Genomic DNA, 19,626 nt, shown 5'->3' with positions numbered 1-19,626 from the left:
AAAGTTTAAGTCGCTTTTCTTTTCTGGTTTGGTGGTAGCTCGGCTTGTAAGCAAGTCTAGTAAAAGTGACTCTTGAACCCTTTCAAATTTTGTGCTCTTGACCATGTCAAACGATATATTTAAAAAACCAAAAAAAAAAAAAAAAAAAAAAAAACACTCTTTTCTAACTGTAATTCTTGTATATTTACTTTGTCAAAAGAAGGATCGAACTTATCGCTTGCAAGCTCGCAAAATGTGAGTGATTTAAAGTTTACGCCGAAGACAACACAATATTAAGTTGTGGACGTTTGCAGATATAAATGTAATTGCTTATTATAGTGTAAGTAAAAATCAGATAGTTTGTTGGTGACGTTCATAAGACGTTAACGAGCTTTTTCATTCTCTTTTTGTTGTAATATGGTGTAAACTACGCTAATTTCACCATTCGTAGCACTAGTAGCAGACTTGTAAAGTGTATCAGGGATTCTGAGCTTGAACGATCGTGCAAACATTTTCGGTAGCGAAATTTTACGACCCAAAATATTCTAAAGCGATATACTAAAGCGATAAAATAATAATAGATAACTCATGATAACAGCTGTAGTAGATAAAATTTATGTCATGTCGTTTCAACTTATTACTGAACAGTATTTTAGTGATATTTCTTTATTTCACAGTTAAACGTCCGATGTAGTAGGCGTTTGAGGACTGTGAGTTCATTCCACAATAAAGACGTTTCCAAGTAAATCCATTAGGCTTTTTACCCTGTGTTGCCGCTTTTGCTTGTTAAACTTCTTCCTCGCTCAGTGTAACTCTCTTGTAAAAGTTGACCTAAATTTTCAGAGCACAGGTTAGGTCGGTTGAAAAGGGTCTCGAAGGGGTAAAATGAGATCTGGGATTTGGGCAAATTTTAATTGGGAAAATGGGTCACTGGGACTGGGATTTAGTCACTGGAAATGGGAATCACAGAACGAAAAACAATAGAACTGGAATTAGGATTTTGAAAATTTGGAAAAACAATAGGCTGCGAAATGGGATCTGGGCTGGGAAAATGGAATTTATACCCCCCCCCCCCCCCAAAAAAAAAAAAAAAAAAAAAAATCAGCAGGGCCCTCGACAAAATTTAGTCCATGAGGTTTGTCCAATCCGTTCAAATCGGTTTGAGTTAGCGGAAAACGCTTCATCCAGAAAGAAGAAGAGGGCTCTGAGAAAGGTTAAGCTTGATTTTCAACGCCCGAGGCATTACACATTATACGGACAGACATTTGTTAAAGTATAAATGGGGAATGATTGAAGAAGTCTATTTTTGTATTCGTACTTTCCAAGTCGACCTGTCTCAATTTTAGTTCCGGGTCAAAATCGCGGAAAGGAAATTTCAAATCTCTCGCAGTATAAGCTCCATGAATGCGGTTCCAATGAGAAGATAAACCAATCAAATACTCGCCCTGAAACAAACATTAGGTGAGTGGCTACACACATTAGAAAATTCACAGGGCAAGTTTTACTTCGGATGAAACATTAGACACTTTGCGTTATTCCGTCGGACGCTTGCCGACTGCTTTTGCCATCCACATTGAACATTTCACACAGAACTCACCTTTCGATTCAGCTTTAAGATCTTAAGAGAAGCCGTAAGCTCTAGCCTAGCTAGCTGGGATTCTACTTCCAGGATTTTCCCAAATAATGGCCATTTGACACCACACGTGCCTATTTCTGGCTCTTTTTCCATTGCAAGAGATTGCAACTAAATGAGAGGGCGCGATCGCAAGAAGACCACGCGAAGAAAAAGCGTTTTTTATCCTCGCGTGGCCCCCTCGCGCCTTTCACGTTTTCCATACGTAAGCTCAACCTTCAGATTGGACTACGAGTACGAGATTGAGTACGAGTACGAGCTTTCAAACCAAATTCGTTTACCTCCTATAACCCCCCAAAAACCCAATCACTTACAGTGGTGGATCCACTTTGAAGTGCCGCGGGGCCCGCCCCCCTCCCCCCTTATTTTTTCGGAAATAGCGCTTTTTTTTTCAAGTGCCGGAATTTTCTTCGCAGAATTCAATATTCATAGTCATAATAAGATACTGCAATATCACAGCGACAAACCGATGAGTGGTGCCGGATCTATTGAAGACCTGGATCAGTAACTTAGTTAAAACGGAAAATATAGACGGCAAACTGATCCTGACGCGACGGCTAAAGCGGGCAAAAATAAACAAAGTGGATAAAAAGAAAAAAACTAAAATATATATAGAAAAAACTAGTTTTTTTCTTTTTATCCACTTTGTTTATTTTTGACCGCTTTAGCCGTCAGGATCAGTTTGCCGTCTATATATTCATAGTCAAGCGGGCCCCCCTTAGCTGAAGGTCTGGATCCGCCACTGACTTATCACACCAATCTTACCCCTAACTTTTATTCATGTGTTAGTCAGCAACAGGGAAGAGTTATAGTTTGGGGAATATAATTGTGTCAAAATTCCAAAGTCGTACTCGATCTCGTACTCGTAGTGAATGATTGGGATTGCGCAAAAAGCAAACTTTGAAGAGGTTTTGGGTTGGAAAAAGATAATACCACTTTAGGCTTTCTCCTTTCTTGCGTTTTTCCGTTTACTTTTTTCGCTTTCTTTCTTTTGTGGTTTTGTTGATCTTTTTGTCGCCTTTGCTCCCGTTAGAAAAGTCTTATCTTTTTACTTTACTCGTTCATGTAGGAATAGGAATAAAATGTAATTTTGTTGGAAAAAGTTGTGAAAGTTGCAACTTGCGCACTCCACCCCTCCCTCCCCTCTTACTTTACTGCTTCCCCTGCCTCGTCCCCAGGCGTCCTCGTCCTTGGTCGTGCACGGTTCGCTTGGTGTTGTGGGACTGACGTGCACGGTTCGCTTGGCGTTCTGGGCCTGATGCGGACGGCTCGCTCCCTAACCATCAATCCCCGCGCTCCCTGTTTTCCCGCCTTACCGCCTCAACGTCCGGCCAAGCGGCGCCTGGGGACGAGGCAGCTGCTTCCCACTGATCTTTGCGAGTGTGTCTTTCCGCCATGTTGGACTTGAGAAAGGAAAGCAGTCTGAAATGGTGAAAAACTGTGTTTACTGCACTTTCAAAGGTTTGTTCTTTGTGCTAAAGCTTCTTGAATCAGTGATGTGAAACATAAGCTAACTTGCTTCGCTTTGTCTGCAGTTCGCAGCGAGAGGGTGAAATGTGGAGGCGTTTTGTTGACCTCTGCTCTGAAGACCTCTTGATAAAAGTAAGCTATAATTTAAAGCTCGTAAAGACTTAATATTGGTTTACAGTTTGGTTTTACAAGCATAAGAGTAGATTTGACATAGACCCACAGGAGTTCATTCTGCCATAGCACAGGCACACACATGTAAAATGGCAAAATCTAGCGGGTAGAACTCTTAGTCTTAATTAAACTGAGTTTGTTTACAAAAATTAATCGTATTTATCAAAATCGTTCCTTGTTTCCCCATTTGGATTTGCAACATGTCATATTCCGTAATGATTCGATTTAGCGCCCCATTTCAATAAGCGCCCCCATCCGAATAACGCCCCCATTCTAATAAGCGCCCCCAATTTTTTACGCGCCCCTATTCTTAAAGGCTGGTTTTCATATGTCGGGAAAATCCCAGACGATCGGGGATTTCACTGTTTCCCGACCGTCCCAGACTTTGCCGACTAATGAAGACTCGAAATCGTAAATATCCCCGATCGTCTGGGATGGTCGGGGACAAATCTGGAGAATCGGGAGCGTTTCTATTTTCCCGACGGGTCCCAGATTTCTGTGATGGTCGGCGATCGTTCAAGATATATGAAAACTCCAATTCTTAGTGTCGGGGACGTCGGCGATAGTTTTAGCTCGTTACCAATCTTTTAATTGCTTAGCTCCAGTCTCTCACCGCCCCTCACAACTAAAAATGGCGTCTGTTATTGCCGATCAAGGCGACTCTGATCCCAGATTTTCCTGATATACGGCAAAATCTGGGATGGTCGGAAACGGTAAAATCCCCGATCATCTGGGATTTTGCCGACATATGAAAACCAGCCTTTAAAGCGCTCCTATTGTGGCTAACTGACCCTACTGAAGTCGTCGTCGTCGAAAAGACTGAAAAGATAAACTCATAAACATTCACCGCACCGTACATGTATATACTTACTGCTAAAATGAACATTTCTTGTAAAAGTAACTGAACTTGCAATAATTTGTTACTGTTACAGTTTATGTTATTGTTAGTTATTTTTAATATATATTAAAGTTTTGTTTTGAACATTTGGTTGTTTCGCAAAAAAATTAAATAAGCGCCCTGTCTCGAATAAGCACCCCTCACTTAAGGTGCCAAAAGTAAATAAGCGCCCCTAGGCCCGGGGTTCGGCGCCCGGATCGCGGGCGCACCAAAACCCCCATGGCTGGAAACTGAGCCTACCCGGGCGCTAAATCCAATCATTACGGTAAGCTTATAATTATGCGGAGTGGATTATTAGTTCTCTTGTAACTAATGAAGCAAAGGATAAAAACAAATACTGGTATATCAGCTATACTGGACTGGGGGGACTAGGGAGGGGGTGGAGGTGGGGAACTCCATATGAAGGGGATGGAGATGCTTGACATCTCACTTAGGGTGTGAATTACAGGTTTTGCTTTTACTTATGCATCAGTCAATTCTAACAGTGCCCAACCCCCCTCGGGCAATAGTGGGGCATTTTCCTATTATGGCCATCGTGCAGAGGTCGGGCATTAGCCTTCCACCCAACTTTCCTGGGGCATTTGACCATCTCACTTTTTTCACCTTACAGCATTTCCGCTTTTTTAATGACCAATTTTCATCAATAAATACCATAAGTTTCATATCTAATATGTCTGCATAGAACATTTTAAATGGGCCACTAGACCTGCAGAATGACCAAATTTTGCAATATTTAAAAGAAATAAGACATAGCTAAATCTTAATTTGGCCTGAATTAGGTGATATTTTGGTAGAAGTAAGGCAAGATTCAAGGAAAATAAACATTTTTGAGCTGCTTCCCCTGGGTAATAGAACAGCTCGTTTGTGACAGAAGTGGGGCATTTGCCTGTTGGTTTCAAAAAATACTAATTCCCGGGGATCGTCCTGGGGGGGGGGGAGGGCATTGGCACCGCTGGAATTTACTGATGCATTAAGGATGTTCAGACCTGCATAATTCTAAAATCACCACAAAACTGTTCGGGCACCAAAACTTTTCAGGGTTTTTTAGGGTGATATTGTTTGGGTTCTAAACAACGTTTCTTGAAACATCTGATTTTCTCCCAATATTTTCGGGGGTCTTTTAAGGATGTGTAATACAAGGAATATCATGAACTTCAATTTTTCAGCCTGTAATTGGTTTAAAAACTGTAGTTGACACTGCTGCACTATGTTGGTTTCCACACGTACCACAAAATTCTGGTTATAAGCCCCCCTGGTTACAGGCCTATCTACGTCGAAACAAAAAAATACAACCCAAAGAGAATGAAATAAGAAATAACCTCCCCCCTCCCCAGAGAAAAGCCCCCTCTGCTGGATAACAGTACTGAACAGGGCCAAATATTGCTTTTTTATGCTGTTTTAACTTAAAAACGTATTTCAAACACTGCCATCCTGTACGAAACATTTTTTATTCTGCTTACAAGCCCCCCTCCCTCCTTCCCCCTCTGTGTAAAAGCCCAGCACCCAAAACCCCTCATGAAGTTGTATAAGCCCAGGGCTTACAACCAGAATTTTACAGTATGCATCATTTCAATAAATTGTCCGCAAACTTTATACAATGTATCTTTCTGATTCACCTGTGTATGGATTACCTAATCATACTATTTTCAAAATACACTCTTTAAGTTATGTTAGACTGTGTTTGTCCTCCACCTTTTTGCACTCATTTCTTGCTTTCAAGAAAGTCATATGTTGGCAGGGTATTTCATAAGCTTATGTTTCTTTTTTAAGTTTAAAAGGCAATAATGATGTTGAGAACAACAAAGCAAAGCACACAGGTCTATTCAAGGTAGACAGAGGTAAGGTGATTTTATGTACAGTAGTATAGACTAACTTTGTATGAAAAATCTCCAGGTAGAGTTATTTGTTATATTATTAAATGGACCTATTTCACATGTCGTATTGTTAACTTTTTAAACTATTCCCCCCCCCCCCCCAAGTTCGAACAACCCCAGTTACTACCATAAGTGCATTGGGTGGCTTAAAAATATATGCCATAGACATTGTGTGTGAGAGGTGGGTTGACTGGGCACTGCTATAATTGACCAATGTGTTATCTCAAAGTCCCAGTACTATCTCAAACAAAATATTTTACAATTACCCATTGGAATGTGGTGGAAAATGTTTCATTCATTTACTGTGAGAATATATAACCCTGCTTTCTTGATCTCCCCACAATCACTTACAATGATTTACCTTGCCTAATTTTTAACCTACTTTAACCTCCACTATCTCAAATTGTGATAACCAAAGGATGATTTTTGAATTCATTATTAATATTCATTCAAAGTCTTGATAAAAGCAGTCAAGCAACTATTTTCTAACAAATGTAGTCTATTTGGTGCAGAATAATCCACCATGGGAAAGCTGGTCTTTTAAAAACTCAGTTATGTGCGGCATGTCTCAGATAAAACTAAAACAGTTAACTTATTTAGTAAACCTTTGACAATTTTCTTACTAAAAACTACTTGTTATGAGCAAAGACAACTAAGAATGTTAATTAATGATCTCCTATCTCTAGTTTTATATCCAAGAATTTTCATCAGGCCCTAAGAAAAGGTTGGCCAAAACAGGGGCAAGGGGTGAGCCTATAGATTGATCTGTAAAGCAAAAAACACAAAACCTACAAATTCTTTCATTTTAAAACTTGTTTTGGACCTGGGACTGTCTGCATGTGCTGAGCCGGACGCGCCGATGGATCTTGAGCTTGTACAGGAGATGGGTGTAAGAACTGGCCCACAAGGGAGCTGGTTCCACCCAGTAAATCTCTTCCTGAGTTTCTTGAACTGTAAAGCAAAGACTGGTCGTTCTTCAAAAGTACTTCAAATTGAAAAGTGTTTTGAGCTTGGGACTGTCTGCATGCACTGAATGGATCTTGAGCTTTTGTACAGGAGATGGGTGTAAGAACTGACCTGCAAAGGAGTTGGTTCCACCCAGTAAATCCCTTTCTTAGTTTCTTGATCTGTGAAGCAAAGACTGGTCCTTCTTCAAAATTATTTCAGAGAGAAAACTGTTTTGGACGTGAGACTGTCTGCATACACTGAATGGAACTTGAGCTTTGTACAAGAGATGGGTGTAAGACCTGGCCCACAAGGGAGCTGGTTCCACCCAGTAAATCTCTTCCTGAGTTTCTTGAACTGTAAAGCAAAGACTGGTCTTTCGTCAAAATTACTTCAAATTGAAAAGTGTCTTGAGCTAGTGGGACTGTCTGCATGCACTGAATGGATAACAAGCATTGTACAAGAGATGGGTGTAAGAACTGACCTGCAAACGAGTTGGTTCCACCCAGTAAAGAACCGGCCTGATAAGGGGCTGGTTCCACTCAGTAAATCTCTTCCTGAGTTTCTTGATTTGTGAGGCAAAGACTGGTCCTTCATCAAAATTATTTCACGTTGAAAAGTGTTTTGGACCTGAGACTGTCTGCATGCGCTGAATGGATCTTGAGCTTTGTACAAGAGATGGGTGTAAGAACTGGCCTGATAAGGGGCTGGTTCCACCCTGAAGTACATCTCTTCCTGAGTTTCTTGATCTGTGAAGCAAAGACTGGTCCTTGATACAAATTCTTTCAGTTTAAAACTTGTTTTGGACCTGGGACTGTCTGCATGTGCTGAATGGATCTTGAGCTTTGAGGCTTCTCAGCACAAGGATCGAGCTGTACAGGAGATGGGTGTAAGAACTGACCTGCAAAGGAGTTGGTTCCACCCAGTAAATCTCTTCCTGATTTTTTTTTTGATCTGTGAAGCATAGACTGGTCCTTCTTAAAAATTGTTTTAGAGGGAAAATTGTTTTGGAGCTGGGACTGTCTGCATGCGCTGAATGGATCATGAGCTTTTGTACAGGAGATGGGTGTACCAACTGACCTGCAAAGGAGTTGGTTCCACCCAGTAAATCTCTTCCTAAGTTTCTTGATCTGTGAAGCAAAGACTGGTCCTTTATCAAAATTGTTTCAGAAAGAAAACTATTTTTGACCTAGGACTGCCTGCATGTGCTGAATAGATCTTGAGCTTTGTACAGGAGATGGGTGTAAGAACTGACCTGATAAGGGGCTGGCTCCACCCAGTAAATCTCTTCCTGGGTTTCTTGATCTGTGAAGCAAAGACTGGTCCTTCATCAAAATTGTTTCAGCGAGAAATAAATTGTTTTGGACCTGGGACTGTCTGCATGCGCTGAATGGATCCTGAGCTATGTACAAGAGAAGGTTGTAGGAACTGGCCTGATAAGGTGCTGGTTCCACCCAGAAAATCTCTTCCTGAGTTTCTTGATCTGTGAAGCAAAGACTGGTCCTACACCAAAATTGTGACAGAAAGAAAATTGTTTTGGAACTGGGACTGTCTGCACGCGCTGAATGGATCTTGAGCTTTGTACAGGAGATGGGTGTAAGAACTGGCCTGCAAAGGAGTCGGTTCCACCCAGTAAATCTCTTTCTGAGTTTCTTGATCTGTGAAGCAAAGACTGGTCCTTTATCAAAATTGTTTCAGAAAGAAAACTATTTTTGACCTAGGACTGCCTGCATGTGCTGAATAGATCTTGAGCTTTGTACAGGAGATGGGTGTAAGAACTGACCTGCAAAGGAGTCGGTTCCACCAAGTAAATCCCTTCGTGAGTTTCTTGATCTGTGAAGCAAAGACTGCATGGTCCTTCATCAAAATTGCTTCAAATAGAAAATTGTTTTGGACCTGCGACTGTCTGCATGCGCCAAATGGATCTTGAGCTTTGTACAGGAGATGGGGGTAAGAACTGATAAGGGGCTGGTTGCAATCACTAATTCTCTTCCTGAGTTTCTTGATCTGTGAAGGCTTGGAGTTAAGACTGGGATAGCAATACTTATGCCAGTTCTTTTTAGGCTGAAGAATTTAGTTTCTTTATATTATAGGTACTAAAAAAAAAGGAAAAAAAAAAAAAAACAAAAAAAGATTAAACAAAAAAAAAATATATATTTAAAAAATTTTTTTCTTCCAGAACAAATAAATTAAAATTAATCCCCAAGTCTTTAATAGAAAAATTACTTCTGAACTTCAGAGGGTCTAAACGTACCTTGTTTCTACATGTCTGAAAAGAAGAAAACCTGAAAATTGCGCTTATTTTGTTGTTATATCTCATTAGTATGAGATACAACACGTGCAGTAGCTCAATACGTCTACCCATACTACCTTTAGGGATTGGCTTGTGCAGTTTTGTGCTTTTTTCCGACAACGTTTCTCGAAATAGCTGTATACTACTAATGTGTTTCTGATGTTAGGTCTCTGAAGACAGTGACATGCGACATTCTTATGTTTTGTGTTAACAGGCATCCATCCATGCATCTTATTCACATTCAAGGACAGAGGAGGAAGTGCAGAACATATTGAAAGGTAGAATTGACTTGTTTCTGCATAATAAATTATTTGGGAAAACCGGAGCTTTGCCGCAACACATTTTTTTGCAAAATATCTGTTTAGTAATGTAGAAAAACACCAAAAAGGGGGGGGGGGGAGAGAGAGAGAGACCCCGGAAACGAGGTTGCAAAAAATGATAACACGCTAGAAAGGAACAAGGATGGTAAAATTGGGAAAGATTGAGATGGATTACGAGACGTTTTTTTTCGCCATCGATGAAAAAGCAGTGGCCTAATGGTTAGTGCCTCTGTCTACCCAGTTGCAAAAATGGGTACCAGCAAATTTACTGCTGGAGGAAACCTTGCGATGGACTAGCATCCCATGCTCCTAGTCGCTTCATTTTACTGAAACAGCAATAAGCTCCAACCTGATGGGCCACTTGGCTCGAACACAGACTTTATCTTAACCTCACTATCAGTGAGTTTGCGGGTTTTTTCTCTATTTTGAATTAGGTGCAGACATGTTGTGCAAGATGGTTTTTGTGTGGAAATCCAATGTGAAAGTATCTGACTCATTCCAGAGATATTTTAGTTTTTGTAATAATTGTGCTTGTCCACTAACTAACTGGCCTTTCTTTTATTTTGATTTCTGACAGGGCTAACAGCTTCCCGTCCTTGGCTCAAAGACGTGCGAAGTCTTCAGGCTGCATTTTTGTTATTATTTGACTTTTTACTGTTTGTACATTTGACCATAGTTAATAGAGGGAAGTGGTTAGGAAGCCCGACAAAGTTCTTTGTTGTATGTTTTTGTTCGCTATTTTGGGAGTTGACCCTGCACAAAACCTGACAAAATACAATATGTGGTTACGTGTGTTCATGTAACTAACAATAGAAACATTGCGATTACGTAATTCATGCATAGTGTATGTGCGCAACAAATGTGCAGGGTCGTGGTCCTTCCAACATAAATCTTGGCCTCTTTGATTGCTCCTTTGATGTTTGCCGGGCTTCCTTACCATTTTCCTATATTAACTATGATTTGACGTTCTTTTATGTAAAATAAAATTTGAGTTCATATGTTTGAAATAAACGTTGTGTTGGTTACTTCCCGAACCCCAAGAAAGCACACGACATATGTGAAAGACCTACAAACTTCGAGAAATTTGAGTGAAGTTTTACTTGTTTTCGCCATATTTCAATGCCAAAACCTGCACTTTAAGTTTTATGTTCTTTAAAACACGTCGCCGTTTGTCTTCTTTATGGTATCTTCAGCACTTTTATACACTATAAACTTCATACACTTGAACAGTATAAAAAGTTTTTTTGCAACTATGATACGTAATGCGCATGCGTATTTGCCAAAAGAAAGTACCACAATGATGAGAAACTTTACTAAGCATAAGAGTAATTCGTTTTCCTGGACGAGGTGGTGGGGGATGCTGCTATTCTACGTCTGCAATCATTCTTTAAAAAAAGTAAACACTTCCTTATTGTGACAACTACCGATACTATAAAATCTGAAAACAGTTTTTATTTAGAACCATCCCAAACCCCCACCACCACCCTACAAAAACAAATTCTTTAATAACCAAGCAAGTTTCCTATCCTCGTGGTACAAGGTGGACCCAGTACGCATGCGTATTAGGAACAGACTTTCCAAGGATAGAACTTTCAACTTTTCCTATTTGAAAAAGGAAAGTTCAATCCTGAAAAGAGTGCAAATGTGACATGGGTACCATCCACCATCCCCCACCCACCACGCTCAAAAGAAAGCACTTTTTCTTATAGGTACTAATTTCCTCTTCTTTGTGGTACTTCCCTTTGCATATACGCATGCGCACTACACATACAGAGTTAACAAAACATTTCAATTTGAAACCACTCAAGTTTCTCGTCCTTGTAGTAAAGCTAGTAAAAATACGCGTGCGTTTCAGATTACCGTCTGCAAAAGAAACTGAACTTTTCAACTATTTCAAAATAATGAAGAATTTCCTTGTTGTTTCTTCCTTTTAAGTTTTATTTGTTTTGTCTTCTCTGTAACTCATTAGTATCAACAATAGCCTGTTCCAGGCTCTCGGTAGTTATAGGAGAGCGAATAACGCGCGCGGGTGAGCGAGGAAAAATGAGGCGGGACGAAGCTCGCCTTCGTCCCCCTCGTTTTTTCCTCGCTTGCCCGCGTTTTTCGCTTTCCTGGAACAGGCTATATCAACAACAACAACAACAACAACAACCAGTTAAAGTAATAAAATACTTTATTCTGTAATATTTGCCATGACAAAATGTTTACAAATAATATTTATAAAATGGTTCCCATGTTCATCTTTGATGCAATAAACGAATAAGTTTCAAAAACGGAGTCAACGGAGTCCATTTAATACATTTAGGGTAACTTCTTTACTCTGAAGGTGAATTAATTGAAATGAAACTTCCGTTTACAAACCACGCATTATTTACTCTTTGACGTAACAGCTAAATATGTTTTTCAGAAACAAACTATTAGGCTAAAAGCGATGTGAATGCTCACAATCTCAAGCAAATTCTAAACAAGTTTGATTCGCAAAACTATATATTTCAGCTAAATATGCAAAGACTCAGTTCAATTACAAATAAAAATACACAAATTGTTGTTATGGTTCACAACTTTTCAAAATCCAAAGAATTTGCATATTGTCGTTTTGTAAAAAACGACTAAGAAATGTACCAGAAATTTTAACGCACGTGCAACGTGTCCTTCTCATTAGGCCTTTTCTTTGGCGACGTTGTTGACGCTGCTATTGAGGTTTTATTAAACTCCTTATTGCCTTAAATCCAACAACGCATAGTAAAATTTCCATACTTACTAAGTTTCAGTGAAATCTACAAATCTACAATTCTTGTTAAGTCTCTTGTAAAAATTCTAGCTAAGACAACAATATAAGTCTGATAAAAACCTCCAATATAAATCTCCAACTGTAATTTGATTAATTTTTTTGGTATAAGTTGTTAGTAATTCAAGCACAATGATCTCTTTAGTGCTTTTTTGCCATTTCTTCACATCACGATGAAGCCCCGGGGAATGAAGCGTGTCACTGAAATTAAAAATAACGCAATAATTAATATAAAATTTAAAAACCTCTTATTAATCGAATCCAAATCTGTACGAGGTAAGTACGAGATTTATCGTAATCATTTCGCACTGAAGAAAAGGTAACTTTTTAAATTAAAGTGCGCGGGAAGGGTGTCCAATCACAGTGCACGTACTATCTGATAACAGACAATAGGGGTTGTTTTACGGTAAATACGTACAGTAAACTGTTAAGCCCTGGCTAAACGATCAAACATTTTTGTCTAACATCGTGTTTGTCGCACACAACATGGGGTGGCCAAACGAGCAAACGCTTTGTGCATATTAACGCTGAAATTATGGCGTGACGTCATATAGATTCGGATTCTGATTGGTTCCTTTTCCCCCTTAGGCTTGCTTTGTTTACAGAGATGATTAAACGATCAGGAATGTTTGATCCAGATATGCTCAGGATGGTGGAGGGGGAGGGGGTGGGGCTACAATAAAAGCGTCCCTGCCCTCCACTGTTCACTTCCATTATTGGCCATATATGCCTTTATAAAACTCACCGTGGAATGAAAGCTCCAGCAGACTTGCCACTATTAATTCCCAATATGATATTCATCCTGAAAGAAGGATAGTACATCACATTATTAGACACAATTAGCAAATTCATATAAGAAGACGGGAGACTTGTTTCAGACAGAATTCCGCGTGACATAATACCGTCTAATATGAATTTAATGACGGTAAACCGTTTTAAAACCAACACAAGTATAAACTGAAGACGATAAAAAGACACATGTATACTAATTGGGTTAGAGACGAAGGAGACTAGGACGAGTATGAGCCCAGGTTACCATTCTATCCAAAAAACACTTGCTGTATTTCCAGTTCCAGGCTTTCTCCCATGTGACAAACAAAAAACCGTCAATACGTCCTCCTCGAACGTGAATTTAAGACGGTTTTCCGTCCAAGACGAGTTTGCCGTCTGACTTTTTCGTCATTTGAGACGGGAAACTCGTCCTTTACCGGATTCATATATGTCAAATTTTTAAGACGAGTTTTCCTTCTGAGACGATTTTCTCGCCCCTCATATGAATTTGGCTTTAACCCTTTCACTCCTAAACGCGCATCAGGCGCTATTTGGAGGTGCAGTCATTGATTCACTTGTGACGTCATTAATTAGCACGTCAGTGGAAATTCGTGATAAGAATCTGATAGAGCTTGAATCGACCTTTCTACAGGACTGTTCATTTTGAATATCAGTTGCATTCTGCCAGAGCTAATCAAAGAAAAACAAAATCCATTTTTGGTGCAAAATCGTTGCTAAACAGGCCAGAACACCTGTAATTGGTCAAGGTCCCCTTTTCAGGGTTTTCCATTGATAATGTCAAAACTTTTTTAACCAAAAGATAGGATATGAACAGTAGAATGTAACGAGAATAAGAAAGCGAAAAAAAAGGAAGCAAAAGGGGCAAAAAAAAAATTGGAACGGTTCAGCAAAAAAAAAAAAAAAAAAAAACTCCAAATTTTGGCTTATGCGCATGCACCAAAGTAAAATATTGTACATTTTTACACAGAATCTTTATGAAAATATTGCTGAAGTGTAAAAAAGTGCTTCTTTAGCAAAGTTGAGGTAAATTCCAGACCATAGCACCAAAATTTCAGTTTAGCGGCTAAAAAAAACGCGGTTTTTGAGGAAAATTTGGGTGTCAAAGGGTTAAATAACACAAGAGCACAGACAGCAGATTGTCCTGAAAAAACTGTAAGTTATATAATTGTACATAAAATTTCAACACCACTGCACGAGAAAGTATTTTTGAGCATGTTCCACAAACATTTACCTGTGAAGATCCAAGGTGTACGACAAACACATCAGGAACTCGTTTGTAGCAATGTCCACTGAAGCTCTACATCTCAGAGGAACCGCAGCAAAGAGAATCTCACTCTTGATTTTGATGATACCTAGAAAAAACGGCAATGCAAAAACTCATCTATGAAGGGAGACTAAGCATATTTCAAGGAGTAAATAAGCCTACAATATTGGTGGTTCTTGGCCCGCTTTCACCAAATCATTCATGTATTTGGATTAGTAGCAGAGGAAAGACGATAATAATTGGTCAGCAATATAGACACGCAATGCGTGCAGACCAATGTAGATGTATTTTGCACCCATTGCTGGCCTATCAGACTTGACAGATTAGTTGTTGCTTGACTATGTGTACGTTTTCGTTTCTCTTTTATTATTGCCAACTGGAAGTTAACTAAGGAGTCACGCAATCAGTTGTTATAAGGCTAACAAAGAGTTTTATGGGTATAAAGCCAGTCTACCTTTTCATTTAGACAGGTTTATCCACTGTCCATGCAAGTTTATCCATGGTCCATACAGGTTTATCCCCTCTCCATACAGGTTAGGTTTATCCACTGTCCATACAGGTTTATCCACTGTACATACAGGTTTATCCACTGTCCATACAGGTTTATCCATTCTCCATACAGGTTTATCCGCTCTCCATACAGGTTAGGTTTATCCACTGTCCATCCAGGTCTATCCACTGTCCATACAGGTGTATCAACTGTCCATCCAGGTTTATCCACAGTCCATACAGGTTAGGTTTATCCACTGTCCATATAGTGAATAAACTTGTATGGACAGTGGATAAACCTGTATGGACAGTTGATACACCTGTATGGACAGTGGATAGACCTGTATGGACAGTTGATACACCTGTATGGACTGTGGATAAACCTGTATGGACAGTTGATACACCTGTATGGACTGTGGATAAACCTGTATGGACAGTTGATACACCTGTATGGACTGTGGATAAACCTGTATGGACAGTTGATACACCTGTATGGACTGTGGATAAACCTGTATGGACAGTGGATAAACCTGTATGGACAGTGGATAAACTTGTATGGACAGTGGATAGACCTGGATGGACAATGGATAAACCTGGATGGACAGTGGATAAACTTGTATGGACAGTGGATAAATCTGCATGGACAGTTGATACATGGACAGTTGATACACCTGTATGGACAGTGGATAAACTTGTATGGACTGTGGATAAACCTAACCTGTATGGACTGTGGATAAACCTGGATGGACAGTGGATAAACCTGTATGGACAGTGGATAAACCTGTATGGACCGTGGATAAACCTGTATGGACAGTGGATAAACTTGTATGGACAGCGGATAAATCTGCATGGACAGTGGATAAACCTGTATGGACAGTGGATAAACCTAACCTGTATGGACTGTGGATAAACCTGGATGGACAGTGGATAAACCTGTATGGACAGTTGATACACCTGTATGGACTGTGGATAAACCTGTATGGACAGTGGATAAACCTGTATGGACAGTGGATAAACTTTATGGACAGTGGATAGACCTGGATGGACAATGGATAAACCTGGATGGACAGTGGATAAACTTGTATGGACAGTGGATAAATCTGCATGGACAGTTGATACATGGACAGTTGATACACCTGTATGGACAGTGGATAAACTTGTATGGACTGTGGATAAACCTAACCTGTATGGACTGTGGATAAACCTGGATGGACAGTGGATAAACCTGTATGGACAGTGGATAAACCTGTATGGACAGTGGATAAATTGTATGGACAGCGGATAAATCTGCATGGAAGTGGATAAACCTGTATGGACAGTGGATAAACTTGTATGGACTGTGGATAAATAACCTGTATGGACTGTGGATAAACCTGGATGGACAGTGGATAAACCTGTATGGACAGTGGATAAACTTGTATGGACTGTGGATAAACTTGTATGGACTGTGGATAAACTAACCTGTATGGACTGTGGATAAACCTGCATGGACAGTGGATAAACTTGTATGGACAGTTTATCCACTGTCCATCCAGGTTAGGATAATCCACTGTCAGTCCAGGTAAGGTTTAATCACTGTCCATACAAGTTTATCCACTGTCCATACAGGTTTATCCACTGTCCATCTAGGCTCATCCACTGTCCATACAGGATAGGTTTTTCGACTGTCCATACAGGTTAGGTTTATCCACTGTCCATACAGGTTAGGTCAATCTACTGTCCATACAGGTTTATCCACTGTCCATACAGGTTGGGTTTATCCACTGTCCATCCAGGTCTATCCACTGTCCATACAGGTTAGGTCAATCTACTGTCCATACAGGTTTATCCACTGTCCATACAGGTTTATCCACTGTCCATACAGGTTTATTCACTGTCCATCCACATTAAATCTACTGTCCATACAGGTTAGGTTTATTCACTGTCCAAACAGGTTTATCCACTCTCCATACAGGCTCAACCACTGTCCATCCAGGTTTATCGACTGTCCATACAGGTTAGGATAATCCACTGTCAATCCAGGTAAGGTTTATCCACTGTCAATCCACGTTTATCCACTGTCCATACAAATTAAGTTTATCCAATGTCCATCCAGGTTCATCCACTGTCCATACAGGTTCATCCACTGTCCATCCAGGTTTATCCACTCTCCATACAGGTTAGGATAATCCACTGTCAATCCAGGTAAGGTTTATCCACTGTCCATCCGGGTCTATCCACTGTCCATACAAGTTTATCCACTGTCCATACAGGTTTATCCACTGTCCATACAGGTTAGGTTTTATCCACTGTCCATACAGGTTTACCTACTGTCCATACAGGTGTATCAACTGTCCATCCAGGTTTATCCACTGTCCATCCAGGTTTATCCACAGTCCATACAGGGTAGGTTTATCCACTGTCCATCCAGGTTTATCCACTGTCCATCCAGGTTTATCCACAGTCCATACAGGTTAGGTTTATTCCCTGTCCATACAGGTTTATCCACAGTCCATAAAGTTTATCCACTGTCCATACAGGTGTATCAACTGTCCATCCTGGTTTATCCACTGTCCATACAAGTTTATCCACTGTCCATCCAGGTTTATCCACTGTCCATCTAGGCTCATCCACTGTCCATCCAAGACTGTTCACTGTCCACCATGCTTATCTACTGTGCATCCAGGCTTGTTGGCTGGGTCCTGTTGTTTTGCTTAATCTCATTCTTTTTCACTGATGCAGGGATACTAATCTTGAAACATCTGAGGAAATTATACAACAAGTGTACAAAAAGACCATTGAAACAATAAAATAGATGCAATATTTGTGATGGGTTTAAAACACTGTAAATCCGTTTGATTCCCTTGAAAAGCAACCAAGCAACCAGGGCCTTACTGATTATCATGGCTGTTGTCAGATTTTTTCAGCTCTAGAGGCACGTTTATAGAATGTCAGAGGAATTGTGCATGCTATAATGGGTCAGTTCGCCTTCACTATAGCTACATAAAGCATGTGGTTTATGTCATGCACATACTTTTTCGAGTTGTACTGCATGTGGGTTATGCATGAGTTTGAGCGCACATAATTTCTTTAACATTTTATAAAAGAAAAAACTTTCTACTCGTGCATTGTTGAGTGATATAAGCACTTGGAAATTTTTAGCAAGTTTATTCTGTTACAAAACAATAAATACCCCAGTAATAACAACACATAAAGATGTACCAAAGCAGAATTTCAACTGCTCGTTAAGTTTCTGTAAAATACTCAGAGAACTTGGTCTTCATGGAAGTCTCTTAGGTTGGAGGTTAAGGTTGGGGGTGGGGGTGGGCGCTATTTTGGGGCTGGGCACATATTAACCCCGGGGGGGAGGGAGGGGACTCCTATATGAAACGGACTGGGATGCTCGTCGGAAATTTTGAAAAGAACCCCTAACAAGAGACCAATCTGGGTGTGGCTCAAGCTTTTCTTGACCCCTAAAAGATACCAAAAAACTAAGAATAGAATTTAGATTTGTATATTTCTTCGTGTGTAACCCTAAACGAGACCATTAGGGCTAAAAATCTTGGCGTTTTACTCGAAACACCCTAAGCGAGACCAAAATCCGAAATTTACACCCCTAAGCGAGATGACGAGCATCCCCGTCACTTTCATATCCGAGTCCCCCCCCCCCCCGGGATATTAACTTTTCCTACCTACAGGGTGGGCACTTATTCGAGGTTAGGCACTTAATTAAATAAATACGGTAATGCTAGATTATACATTCGCCAAAGTTTTCCAAACTTTTCTAAAACTTTATACCCTACAGTCCATATTTTATACCCAGTCTCCAGTCTGTAGTACTTCTTTTATACCCTAGTCTGTGTTTTATACCCAGTACATAGTCTATAGTCTATAGTCTGTAATCAGCATCCGTTATCTGTTATCCATAGTCCATAGTCTGTAGTCCACAGCACATAGTCCATAGTCCATAGGCCAAAGTCCATAGTTCATAGTCCACAGTCCATGTTTTATACTAAGCGGAATGAATACATTTCCTTCATCCTTTTGCACCGTAAATGTTGTGTAAAAAGCGGTGGAATGTCTTTTTGGTCACTTTTTGCTTCCGATATTTTTGTTCAAAACAACAGCCCATGTGCTCGATGTAAGATTTTGAATTTCCCGCCGTATAAATTAATCGGTTTGAAGTACAATTTATCAAACATAAATGCTTACTTAGGCATTAACAAGAAGGCCAGTTGAAGTAAATATCAATTTTTATGTACTGTATAGCAGTTTCTGAGCTTAAGCTTACCTCCAGTCGCAGTCTCAATTAGCAATAGCAAGCCCGCCAAAGCCCGCCAAGCTGTTGTCAGTCGGCGACATAAACCAGCATAAACAGTCTCAAGTTCCATTTAGCAGCCACACTTTTTCCACCAAAATATAACCAAAGGAGGCAAAATATGTTTCCAAAGGCAGGGGATCCCAAAGGCGCTGTCTAAATCGTAGCTTTGACACCAAAATAAGTTTATAATTCCATTCAAAACGCAAGCGCTACATTGTAGCTTCCACGTCCGCCATGTTGGATTCTTTTTCGTTCCCAGTTTCTCATCAGTTCCGTTCTCAGTTTCGCGTCACAGAGAAGACGGAAATATTTTTTTACGCGCGGATCGGGTTCAGTTCATTTTAATACCATCTCCCTTTAGCCGCATGTTATATTTGGCTGTTCCCTGTCTACTGATCACGCCTTGTGGA

General features: G+C 40.1%; 1 protein-coding gene and 2 long non-coding RNA genes across 7 annotated transcripts; 2 read left to right on the top strand and 1 right to left on the bottom strand.

Annotated features, from left to right (window-relative positions):
• Nucleotides 1–2,979: 2,979 nt before the first annotated feature.
• On the top strand, nt 2,980–10,431 carry LOC144638396 (uncharacterized). Its single transcript, XR_013567924.1, has 5 exons — nt 2,980–3,073; nt 3,148–3,214; nt 5,922–5,989; nt 9,478–9,541; nt 10,161–10,431. It is a non-coding gene; the product is annotated as an uncharacterized LOC144638396 (long non-coding RNA).
• A 1,334-nt stretch (nt 10,432–11,765) lies between these two features.
• On the bottom strand, nt 11,766–19,519 carry LOC144638261 (uncharacterized). Of its 3 annotated transcripts, none has more exons than XM_078497480.1 (4): nt 19,187–19,518; nt 14,395–14,515; nt 13,117–13,173; nt 11,766–12,572 (listed from the first exon to the last, which is right to left on the bottom strand). In XM_078497480.1, exons 1-4 carry the CDS (start codon nt 19,284–19,286, stop codon nt 12,401–12,403), a joined length of 450 nt encoding a protein of 149 aa, XP_078353606.1. In that variant the 5' UTR covers nt 19,287–19,518; the 3' UTR covers nt 11,766–12,400. The 3 variants fall into 3 exon arrangements, 2 of the variants coding, with proteins under 2 accessions (XP_078353606.1, XP_078353607.1); XR_013567899.1 differs by lacking the exons at nt 13,117–13,173; nt 19,187–19,518 and adding exons at nt 14,882–15,828; nt 16,095–16,108 and having other exon boundaries at nt 12,437–12,572; XM_078497481.1 differs by lacking the exon at nt 13,117–13,173 and having other exon boundaries at nt 19,187–19,519.
• On the top strand, nt 14,890–16,951 carry LOC144638405 (uncharacterized). Of its 3 annotated transcripts, XR_013567937.1 has the most exons (4): nt 14,938–14,986; nt 15,029–15,096; nt 16,598–16,780; nt 16,824–16,951. It is a non-coding gene; the product is annotated as an uncharacterized LOC144638405 (long non-coding RNA). The 3 variants fall into 3 exon arrangements; XR_013567936.1 differs by lacking the exon at nt 15,029–15,096 and having other exon boundaries at nt 14,890–14,986; nt 16,567–16,780; XR_013567938.1 differs by lacking the exon at nt 14,938–14,986 and having other exon boundaries at nt 15,067–15,117; nt 16,619–16,780.
• Nucleotides 19,520–19,626: the final 107 nt, after the last annotated feature.

The sequence above is a fragment of the Oculina patagonica genome, chromosome 14, assembly GCF_052425735.1.
Source record: "Oculina patagonica isolate OP01 chromosome 14, crgOcupat, whole genome shotgun sequence".
Taxonomy (NCBI): Eukaryota; Metazoa; Cnidaria; class Anthozoa; order Scleractinia; family Oculinidae; genus Oculina; species Oculina patagonica.
The sequence above is the reverse complement of the archived record's forward strand: the minus strand, read 5'-3'. Positions and strand labels throughout refer to the sequence as shown.

What these genes read in the sequence shown, in the direction of transcription:
- LOC144638261 (XM_078497480.1), bottom strand. Translation starts at nt 19,286, where the DNA reads ATGGAACTTGAGACTGTTTATGCTGGTTTATGTCGCCGACTGACAACA. An exon ending in TACACCTTGGATCTTCACAG is followed by an intron (nt 13,174 to 14,394) that starts GTAAATGTTTGT and finishes TCCTTCTTTCAG; the next exon opens with GATGAATATCATATTGGGAA. An exon ending in GCTGGAGCTTTCATTCCACG is followed by an intron (nt 12,573 to 13,116) that starts GTGAGTTTTATA and finishes TTTTAATTTCAG; the next exon opens with TGACACGCTTCATTCCCCGG.